Here is a 12,161-nt window from a genome sequence, read left to right as displayed (position 1 = left end):
TAACGTGAGCCTTTTTATGCCTGGCACCTGCAGGCCAATCCCTGGTGCTGACTGTGGGTTAGCAACAAATGCACATTCTTACAATTTAAAATACAGGGTTAAACATGAGTGTAAGAATTTCATAGGCAAGTCGTAATGGAAGAGCCATAACCAAAAAAAAAAACATCCGTTATTCCAAAATAGCTAAGTGATGTTCAAGAAATTGTGCATGTATATTACAGTTAACCTATCTTAACATATCCTGCATAGTTTTCAAAACGTTCATCATGTATAGCAGTTCAATAGAGGAAACAATAATAAAAATGGTAGTTTTGCTCAACTTACACACTGTACCAGTAATTTGATTATTTAACAAATCTTCCAGTGTATTAATCAAGGATTAAACATTTATTAGTGACACCACCGTAAACCAGTAAATACAAAGAGGTAGGGTTCATGGCTCCAACCCAGCAAGGAGCTCCACAGTTACGGAATTAGCAAATTCTCGACTCATGAAGGATATTGTTTTTTTTATTTATTAATATATTTATTTATTCTGGAAGCTTCTGTAAATTTTTTATTTCACCTACAAATAATGTAGCTAGTTATTAGAGCCATACTGTAGATGACGGATGGACCACTTCATTTTAGCCAGCAATGACAACAGGGTCAGCATTTAAAAAACACATAAATATCTGCCTTCTTACTTTAACTCATTATAGAAGTAACCCAGACAATGTTGGGTACTTCAGCTAGTTTTTAATATAAATAATTTCACCTATAAATCCTGTGGAGTACCCATTCTGCTTTGCAAGTTTAGCAAATGTAAGCTCCTCAGTTGGTAGTCCGCCTGATGCAGCTGCTATTATAAATACTCCAATTCTGCCTGTGCTAGCCATTCCTGGAATGAGAATTACATTTTATATTTTAGTTATTTGTAATACTGTATAATACTGTAGAATATGATATGCACAAAAATAAACTTTCCTGCAGTTTACATACAGATATTTAGTTTTTTTTTAGTGTAATCAAACACATTAGCTTATCAGTACCTGTTACTAATTGCCATTATTAGTTACAGTATATGAAAACAGAAAAAGTATTTTCTTTTGGCACATGCTTTTTACCCGTTTTCTATTAAATAATGACAAAATAAAATACAGTATGTTATGGGTTTGTAAGATTACCTAATTTTAGAAACTGATGAGGATTAAATTATTTTTTTATTTATGCCCTGATGTGTAAAATCACAGAAATAAAATATTGTCATGTTATCCTTAAAAACTACTAACAAAGACATGCCATAAGGTTCTGTTCTCTTGCCAGCATTGTAATAATAATAATTCTTTACATTTATATAGCACTTTTTCTCACTACTCAAAGCAGTCTCCACACAGGGAGAACCAGAGAAGCAAACCCACAATCTCCTTACTACAAAGCAGCAGTGCTACCACTGCGCCACCTGCATGGTACTTTTGTACGGATATGTTATTGGCACATTTTTGCCGGTTGCCTTAAAATAGTGGCCAGTGACAACCGGCACCCACTTTTGCCCCTGATTGCCAAGAATGTCAACCACATTAGTGTTCCACTGTTTTTTTTTGGAAGTGAATCTAAAATGGTCAATTTTTGCTCATTATGCATAACTGGCAGATCAGCATATAACTTGCCAATTGCTAGTCAGTTTTTCAATTAAAACACACTTCATGTCTTTCTTTTGTGCAAGTAAAGCAAGTTAAAAACAGTGTAACAGCCATCCACCATATAAGAGCATGTGAGCCAGTAGTGCACGTAACAGGAATATTATAAGACGAACATGAAAGGCTGAAAAGTCACACAGAGCCTGCAGTCACTATAATATATCTGCTGTGTGGAAGTATGTTAAAGTGTGTGAAAATGAAAGATACACTAACTGCAAGAACAGCTAGGAAAAAGTCAGCTATGATATTTGGCACTGCAAACATGATAAGACAGCTAAGATTGCATCACATAGCAGAATACGTTGACTTTCAATAATTTTCATTACATACAAGTAAAAACAGCACTTTTTGACACATTCTTAACTTTTTTTGTTTCTTCAAAGTACTGCAATGTTAATGAAATAGTATATTTTAGTAGTAATAATTGTTTTCTTATTTGAATACAAGATACAAGGATCGATATTTTAGAAACAAATAAAATATTAAATAAGAGAAATGCTGCTAAATATTAAAAAAAATGCAAAAAAAGGTAAGTAGGCAGAGATGATACGCACAACAGCCTGCTATTAGATTTATTTTACAATTAAATATGGAGAGGACATATTTTCACTCAAATGATGTTTGCTATACAGAATGTGTTATACTATACAGTGTATCCGGAAAGTATTCAGAGCGCATCACTTTTTCCACATTTTGTTATTTTACAGCCTTATTCCAAAATGGATTAAATTCATTTTTCTCCTCAGAATTCTACACACAACACCCCATAATGACAACGTGAAAAAAGTTTACTTGAGATTTTTGCAAATTTATTAAAATACAAAAATTGAGAAAGCACATGTACATAAGTATTCACAGCCATTGCCGTGAAGCTCGAAATTGAGCTCAGGTGCATCCTGTTTCCCCTGATCATCCTTGAGGTGTTTCTGCAGCTTAATTGGAGTCCACCTGTGGTAAATTCAGTTGATTGGACATGATTTGGAAGGGCACACACCTATATAAGGTCCCACAGTTGACAGTTCATGTCAGAGCACAAACCAATCATGAAGTCAAAGGAATTGTCTGTAGACCTCCGAGACAGGATTGTCTCGAGGCACAAATCTGGGGAAGGTTACAGAAAAATTTCTGCTGCTTTGAAGGTCCCAATGAGCACAGTGGCCTCCATCATCCGTAAGTGGAAGAAGTTCGAAACCACCGGGACTCTTCGTAGAGCTGGCCGGCCATCTAAACTGAGCAATCGGGGGAGAAGGGCCTTAGTCAGGGAGGTGACCAAGAACCCGATGGTCACTCTGTCAGAGCTCCAGAGGTCCTCTGTGTAGAGAGGAGAACCTTCCAGAAGGACAACTATCTCTGCAGTAATCCACCAATCAGGCCTATATGGTAGAGTGGCCAGACGGAAGCCACTCCTTAGTAAAAGGCACATGGCAGCCCGCCTGGAGTTTGCCAAAAGGCACCTGAACGACTCTCAAACCATGAGAAAGAAAATTCTCTGGTCTGATGAGACAAAGATTGAACTCTTTGGTGTGAATGCCAGGCGTCACGTTTGGAGGAAACCAGGCACCGCTCATCACCAGGCCAATACCATCCCTACAGTGAAGCATGGTGGTGGCAGCATCATGCTGTGGGGATGTTTTTCAGCAGCAGGGACTGGGAGACTAGTCAGGATAAAGGGAAAGATGACTGCAGCAATGTACAGAGACATCCTGGATGAAAACCTGCTCCAGAGTGCTCTTGACCTCAGACTGGGGCGACGGTTCATCTTTCAGCAGGACAACGACCCTAAGCACACAGCCAAGATATCAAAGGAGTGGCTTCAGGACAACTCTGTGAATGTTCTTGAGTGGCCCAGCCAGAGCCCAGACTTGAATCCGATTGAACATCTCTGGAAAGATCTTAAAATGGCTGAGCACCGACGCTTCCCATCCAACCTGATGGAGCTTGAGAGGTGCTGCAAAGAGGAATGGGCGAAACTGGCCAAGGATAGGTGTGCCAAGCTTGTGGCATCATATTCAAAAAGACTTGAGGCTGTAATTGCTGCCAAAGGTGCATCGACAAAGTATTGAGCAAAGGCTGTGAATACTTATGTACATGTGATTTCTCAGTTTTTTTATTTTTAATAAATTTGCAAAACCCTCAAGTAAACTTTTTTCACGTTGTCATTATGGGCTGTTGTGTGTAGAATTCTGAGGAAAAAAATGAATTTAATCCATTTTGTAATAAGACTGTAACATAACATAACGGCTGCACTGTATGTATAATGAATCTATTACTTTGTACTTTGTTAAAAAATTTAAATTGCTAATACTTTATTGCAACCTGCAAGGACTACCTATGCTGTTGCTTATACTGTTTTGAACTGAGGATTTATGCGAAAAGTAGGACAACATTTTTATTTTATTGAACTTGGGGATGGCATACTGAACCAACTCTAGGAGTTTACATTTGTTTAAGCAAGTAATTTTCATTTACTGCTGCACAGTATTAGATGAAAGAAAGACTATAAAACAGATTGCAGGATCAAATTATATTTGAACAAACTGCTTGACTCAAATACTCAAATACTGGGTGTGCTCAGAGCCAGAATTCTGTCATATTAAGTGATAACATTTTAGATTAAAATGCTATAAAGCAGCTAACATATAATTGCCTAGCATTCTAATTATTTCAAATATGGCCACCGTATTTTCAGTTTCAGCAACCAAAAGTTGATGCATGATTAACAGACCTGGCAACCACTTTTAAAAATCAGTGTTGAGCCCTGCAGTGAGACACAAAGAGCGAACATAAAGCTTCAAAAGTAACCAAATGTGTGAAACAGTTCACTAGTGTCAAATCTTGTAAAAAAACAAGAACTTTATTTAAGAATATTGTGAAATAAAATGCCACATAGTTTTGAATATCTAAAACATTTGTGATTCGTGTTACACTGCAAAAAATGCAATACAAAAAAAAAGTTGTTTTGCTTTCATTTACCACAAAATATTCCAATGACGTAAGCAAAAGTTACTTTACAAGACTTCTTAAAATAAGATACATAATCTTAAATACAAATTTCTTGATTAGTGAATAAATCTTACAATAAGGAAAACAAGACTTAATTGTTCGATATAAAATGTTTTCACTAGCTTAGATATCATTTTTGCAGTATACCAAAATAAATAAATGAATAAATCACAAGTGCTCTGTGCTTTATTATGAATAATAATGCATAATTTTTTTACCTGATCGAACAGGGTATCTCCCAGTCATAAATGCGGCTCTACTGGGGGTGCATAATGGCGAAGCAGCAATGTGATGATTTAACTTCATTCCTTCATTAGCAAGTTTGTCAATATTGGGAGTTCTATATAAAGAAAATAAAATGGAAGGTTATCCAGTACTGTATAACAATATATCATGTTTATTGACAGGTTCTTTATATTAGGGACAATATATAAAATAAAGGCATTTTTCTTTTTAACTTTCTTTATTTCCTTATATAATGCAAAAATGTAATATTCCAAATTGGGGTTGACCTGGTGGGACCCCTAGAACCCTCAGCCAGAGGTCATAAATATATAATGGTCCTGGTAGACTATGCTACCCAGTTTCCGGAAGCTGTTCCGCTGCACTCAGCTACTTCAAAAGCTATCGCACGGGAATTAGTAGGGGTCTTTGTTCAAGTCGGCATCCCTAAGAAAATCCTGACGGATCAAGGGATGCCTTTCACATCGCAGATGTTCAGGGAGGCTGCCAAGTTACTTCAAATAAAGCACTTAAAGACCTTGTATATCAGCCTCAAACCGACGGTCTTGTAGAGAGGTTCAATCAAACTCATAAACAGATGTTGCTTAAGGTAGTCAACGAAAACGGAAGGAACTGGGATCAGCTCCTCCTCCTCATCATTTTTGCATATCGGGAAGTCCCACAAGCCTCCACGGGGTTCTCACCTTTTTAACTACTATATGGACGGCAACCCCGGGGCATATTAGACATTTTAAAAGAAGGCTGGGAAGAAGAGGCCCTCTCTTCAACAAATATATTGGTGTATGTCGCACAGTTACGCGATAGATTTGAGAAGATTAGACCTGTATTGAAAACGCACATGGAAAAGGAGCAAGCAGCCCAGGTCCGATGCTATAACCATGGTACATCTCTTCGGGAGTTCCACCCGGGAGATCGAGTCATGGTTTTAGTTCCTACCTCATGTTCCAAATTACTGGTTCATTGGCAGGACCCCTATGAAATTAAGGAGAGGAAGGGGCTGGTCGATTATTTGGTGAAACAACCAAATTGTCAACCCAGTGAGCGGATTTATCATATCAATTTGCTGAAACCGTGGAAGGACAGGGATTCCGAGCCCACCTCTGGACAGCCCCGCTCTCTCTTCGCTCATAAATTAAAAACCTTAATTTCTGAGATAATTTGACTTGCCAACAACGACAGGAGCTCGAAGCAGTTATCCTGTCTGTCCCTGAGGTAGTCAGTGAAAATCCAGGACGGACCTCCCTGGTTGCGCATGACATTGTGACAAAACCTGGGGTTATAGTCCGAGAACGTCCGTACAGAATTCCTGAGGCAAAAAAGGCTGAAGTGGAACTGGAGATCAGACAAATTCTGGACCTAGGCGTGATTGAGGAAAGTTATAGTCCCTGGTCCAGTCTGGTCGTCATGTCACTAAGTCCAATGGAAGTTGGAGGTTCTGCAATGACTTCTGTCGGCTTAACCAAGTCTCCCAATTTGATGCATATCTGATGCCGCGAGTGGACGACCTCTTCGAGTGGCTAGGAAACACCAAATTCTTGACTACTTTAGATATGACTAAGGGGTACTGGCAGGTTCCCTTAACGGACAGTGTTTAGCACCCCTAGCGGGCACTGGCAGTCTCATGTTCTCCCATTTGGATTACATGGGGTACCTGCGACCTTCCAAAATCTGGTGGACAAAGTGTTCTGTCCTCATAATTCATATAGTGCTACTTGGATGACGTTGTCATCTATTCCAACACCTGGGAGGAACACATGCAGAAGGTTGGAGCTGTATTGTGGTCACTGGCAAAAGCTGGGCTTTGTATTAACCCGAAAAAGTGTTACTTTGGGTTGGTAGAAGCCAAATATTTAGACTACCTAGTGGGCCAGGGTATGGTGAGACCACAGTGTTCTAAAATAGATGCCATTTTAAATTGGCCCCATCCGATAAACAAGAGACAGGTCAGGCCTTTTTCGGCTTAGCGGGTAACTATCGCCGGTGTGTACCCAGGTTTTTCATGAGAGCAACGCACTTGACAAACCTTACAAAGAAGGGAAGACCTAATCACGTGGTATGGGTTGAAACATCAGAGGCTGCATTCAGTGACCTGAAAATGGCACTCACGTCAGCTCCTATATTGAAGGCACCTGACTTTTCTATGCCTTTCATTCTCCAGACGGATGCTTCGGACACAGGTCATGGAGCCGTGCTGAGCCAAAGCGTCGATGGAGTTGAACACCCCATTATGTACCTGAGCCAGAAACTGTTGGATCGTGAAACTAGGTATACAGCAGTGGAGCAAGAAGCTTTGGCTATTAAATGGGTGATTACTTAGCTGAGATACTACCTCTTGGGGCGTCAATTCACTCTTGTAACGGACCATGCCCCATTACAGTGGATGGCCTTGCACAAGGAGTCCAATCCACGTGTCATGAGGTGGTTTTGGGATCTGCAGCCATATAAGTATTCGGTCGTTTATTGCTGTGGTGTACTGCAAGCCAATGCCGATGCCCTTTCTCGGTGCCAAGACTTCTCGAACCGGTATGCCCGACCGACGGGTCTGGGCTGAGGAGTGCACTAAACCTTCTCATGTTATCTCTATGGACCAGGTCACTTCCAATTCTGGCTCCCAGAAGAAGGTCACTTCCGGTGCAAAGGCTGATGTCAGAAGGACATCACTTCCAGTTCCCCTACATGACTTCTGGTCTGATCCCTTAAAGCCGCCATCTTTTCCAATCCTCATCAGTTCTGTTTTGGACTCAGTATTGTCAACAGCTCTGTGCTACTTTCAAAAAAACATTTTCAGCCAGGAATATTATACGGGTGGCTGCCCCAAACCTTTTTACGTGTGTCGAGTCTGTTCCTGTTTACATGCTTTAATGGGAACGGGCAATTAACATGCATCCACTAATCAAAATGAAGACACTTCTCACTTTTGAAAGAAGCCATTAGATTTGTCTAGACTAATGGAAACATCCAAGTCCAGATTTGGAAAGAATGCCCCTATAGATGACAAGGAGATGGGGACTGTGGTACTGGGCCATAAGAACCTCTGTACAGCAGCTTGCATTTGACAAGAAAAGGCTGCTATTCATAATAAGCTATGCAATCAAAAAGATGAATAGGGTGCACCTGCATTGAGTGGAGAGATCTGGATATTCAGATGTATTTCACATCTGAATATTTTCAGTAATCGAATAACAATGTGATAGCCCAGGTCTAAACAGATGCTAACTGTATTGAGCCCTAACCCTTCTCTGTGCATTCAAAAAGTCTCGGTCATTTTCACACTCCCCCTGATCTGACACTGTTAGTTTTCAAATAAAGACATGCTATAACAGGTGAACTCAGAAGACATTGGAGAAAGAGAACAGAAGCCCCCCTGCAAGAAACGTCCACTCACATATAAGAACAACACTGCTGCACCAGGCCTAAAGGCGAAAGATGGCACTGTTTGCATGCAGCAAGAGGTTGGGTGTCATCCTGCCAGTGAATCTGCCACACGCAGAGTGAGGGGATGGTGAATGTGACTGACAGAATAAAAGTGAATAATAAAACAAAACTCTAAATTTTACAAGTACCATAAATTTATACTGGCTGTTACAGACTCAAATAAATCAAATGTAAGTTTTTATTTTATAATAATAATAATAATAATAATAATAATAATAATAGCCGCTCACTACTCAAAACAGGTAATGCATGAAGGACCTGGAATCAAACCCACAACCTCTCGACTTGAAGACAGCAGTTCTTACCTCTGCACCAGCCAAGCAAATGTATATGTATGTGTGTGTGTCATTCCCTATCCCAATTTCTTTTACTTTGGTTAAATTCTAGAAAAAAAGCGTACTTGTTTTGTTATATCTGTGACTTTTGTGAAAGTGTTTATTTGATATTTGGTCTTCAGCCTTCACACATTATATACTTTACATCAGCATTTTGCCAGTTATTAGTAGAACATGAAAAAAGTTTCTGTTCTAGTTATGTGTTCAACATTTCTTACCTCGTATTTCCTATCATCCTATATTTACACAGATCGTTGTAGACACAGAACACACATGAAATGTATGTGTTCCAAATAATGATATATTATTTACCCAATACAATTCAAGGCACCTCACACCACAATACACAGACTTGAGCTGGGAAAACTTTGTGTATGACTAAAGCTGCGTTGGTGGGATTTGGGATAGCAGGCTGCCTGCTGCTGGTGCTGATCGACACATTTGCAAAACAAAAGACGCTGATGAGGAGGTGCGAGGGAATTTAAGGTGACCCGAGTTTTTTCGTAGGTTTCAGGGATACTAGTTTTAAAAAGGAATACGCATTCAGAGGGATCAGAGTAGTGTTGCAGATACTCATTCAAACACACACATGCACTCACACAGAGCATGTAAGCGCAGTGGCTGTTCTGTGTGATGTTGGTTAGAAGACGGTGTGACTTTTCAATGTAGAGTCCAAATCTTTTATTGAAGTTATTCACTAACTTACGATAGCCATATTCTAAGTTACAGCATAACACTTAAGCATTAGTGGAACACACCAATTACCACAAGGTATTTTGCACACTTCTGTAGTCCTTAGGGTGACCACTCACAAAGTTGTTACTCCGCTCATAGTTCTTATTACACCATTAGCAGCTGACCACGTCTGCTAATATAATCATTTAGTTAATTCTATACAACTGACAAAAATGCTATATGTTTGCATTTTATTTTTAATCATTGATGTTTGAAGTGGAACTAAACCACTGGAGATTTAAAAGGCATAATTCAAACAAACTGCAAATAGTGTAATGTAACATTATATTTTCGAAATTGCTTAACCTCCTTAGTGTTGCATTTTTTTCTTGAAAAAACATGTAAAAAGAATTGTATTTTTTTGCTTAAAAAATTACATATTTATTAAATCTGATCTTATTTCTGTAAAATGTGCAAAACACTAAAAGTACAAAGTCAGAAGTGTAGTAAGTATAATAATGATACAAATAATAATAAATAATAATAATACCATATATACAGTCAAAATGTGTCATCATGTATGGTATATCTTGAAGCACGGTGAAATACACAATGCAGCATCACAGTTGGGACATTAGTAGCATGATTCCTTGCGGATTTTCTTTCCAGACTGACCAGCTTTTGAACAGCACATGGCTCGTGTGCGATTGACATGAGCATCATTTTCATATTCATCAGAATTGCTTTTGTTTTCACTGTCCATTTCAATTTTGCTGCCTAAAGACAGATTCACTTCGTCATCACTACTTGTATCACTGTCAACAGCATATAACACCTGGCTGCTGAAAAACATTTCTTATGAGACGCCATTATGAGGTGAGGGAAAACGTGTCTGCACCGCTGCCTTGGTAACACTCAGGCCTGTTACTTACACAACACATACCTATATTGTTTTCTGACCATCGTTTGGTACTAATGCTGTTGGTACTTTTACAGCCCGAGTAAACCTTAGGTCTAATGCTTACTCAAGACACATCTATACAATTGCCCAAGTGACGCTTGGGTCTAAGGAATTTAATCCAATTCAATGTTTTTGGATCCAGAACCATTTGAAAAATCCAGGAATAATAAATAGCAATCTTCAACAATAGTGACAGGGAGAGTTGTCAGTCTCTTTTGAATGTAATTCAAATTTAAGTGTATTTGATTTCAGGAATGAACATGATAGAATTTTGAGGTACACCAGGAATAAAGGGATGGTGTTAAGGAAATGGAGATTCAGTAAAACATAATTTGGCAAAGGTTTAGTTATAAATGTATTTCTTCTTTTTTTAAATTTTTTACATTTTTGCTACATTTACATGTCACATAAAAATTAATACCTTAATAAGAAAGGAAAATCTAATATTGTGAAAGCTTAAATATACATACCAAACTTTTTGAATAATTTGTTTTGTTTATACTTTTTTGAAACTGTCTTTTCATTTTCTTTTGTCAATTTTGGTAGTTAATAGTTTGTATATGTTTATATCTTCTTTATTAGGAGGCTAAATAAATAAATGCTTTAAAGTTGGAATTATTACTAATAAAAATGAATTACTCTAAGTAAAGCAAAACTGGTAACTGTTACAAAAAATACATGTCAGACCAAAGCAATTATACATTAATGGATTAATTCTGCCCAAAATCTGAGGCAGAAAGCAATGAAAAACATCTACCATAAAACGGACGACAATGTCCCTAAAAAGGAACAAGGCAAGGAAACAATTATAAAAAATTAAACTAATACCTTATGGTGGTATTTCCATAGCATCCCAGATCACCGATGCCCAAGTCATCAACCATTATTAGCACAAAGTTTGGTAGGTTGTCTTCTGTCGTGCATCGGACACCCAAAACGGAATGGTACAAGATAAAAATCCAAACAACATTCATTCTGGAACATAAATACATAAATACTGGATATACCTTCCATTGTTGTGTTATTTCTTGATTAATGTACAGTAACACAATTAATGTTATCAAAAGCTACATGCAGACTAAGCATATACTAAGCATATATTATACATTAAGGTATATCATATGATGTGATAAGAACTGCACAGCTGTCTCTGTCCTTATTTGCTCCTGTGTTGGCATACATAGTATCAAAACAGTTAGTTGTTATAAGTAAATTTTTTGTTCAATGCAGCAAATTAAAACTTTAATTAAAACTTATTAAAGCTTCATATAAATTTTGTTCTTCATTTTATTCCTCAACCAGCCACTCCCATCTACAGCGCTAAAATTTTATTTCTTGCCTCAGAAAATTAAGTGGAGTTCTGTGGGACCACTACAATGATGCAGATCTCCACTAACAATGTACTTACTGTAAGGATTCAAATACACAGCAGAATTTTTCAGGAGCTACTAAGCATGTACTGTAGCAGCAGCAATGGACATGAAAAGTGGAAGGGTTTTTTGCCACTTCAGAGTAATTTTTAAAAATGTCTTTTAGTAGCTAATGAATGTAGGTGACCTAATGAAGCAAACCTGCTCAAACACATTTGCCTATGAATAGTGATTGGACTTCCAGTACTTCTCAGAATAGTCTCATGCTTTAACCTCAAAGTAGGTATCCTGACGTTTGCGAAAAAAGTGATATTTTGATGTGATTAATTAATTCAAGTAACTTATGCATATGGTGTACAGTAATCCCTCCTCCATCGCGGGGGTTGCGTTCCAGAGCCACCTGCGAAATAAGAAAATCCGCGAAGTAGAAACCATATGTTTATATGGTTATTTTATATTG

At 38.2% G+C, this 12,161-nt stretch overlaps 1 protein-coding gene across 1 annotated transcript in view; it reads right to left on the bottom strand.

Annotated features, from left to right (window-relative positions):
- sts (steroid sulfatase (microsomal), isozyme S) overlaps positions 1 to 12,161 on the bottom strand; it is a 37,717-nt gene that overhangs the window by 13,143 nt on the left and 12,413 nt on the right. Inside the window, exons 3-5 of the mRNA XM_028800867.2 lie at positions 11,160 to 11,306; positions 4,901 to 5,022; positions 758 to 880 (exon numbers count right to left, since the gene is read on the bottom strand). Coding sequence (XP_028656700.1) covers positions 758 to 880; positions 4,901 to 5,022; positions 11,160 to 11,305 — 391 coding nt within the window. The 5' untranslated portion in view covers position 11,306. The remainder of the gene's footprint in view (positions 1 to 757; positions 881 to 4,900; positions 5,023 to 11,159; positions 11,307 to 12,161) is intronic.

The sequence above is a fragment of the Erpetoichthys calabaricus genome, chromosome 4, assembly GCF_900747795.2.
Source record: "Erpetoichthys calabaricus chromosome 4, fErpCal1.3, whole genome shotgun sequence".
NCBI lineage: Eukaryota > Metazoa > Chordata > Cladistia > Polypteriformes > Polypteridae > Erpetoichthys > Erpetoichthys calabaricus.
The sequence above is the reverse complement of the archived record's forward strand: the minus strand, read 5'-3'. Positions and strand labels throughout refer to the sequence as shown.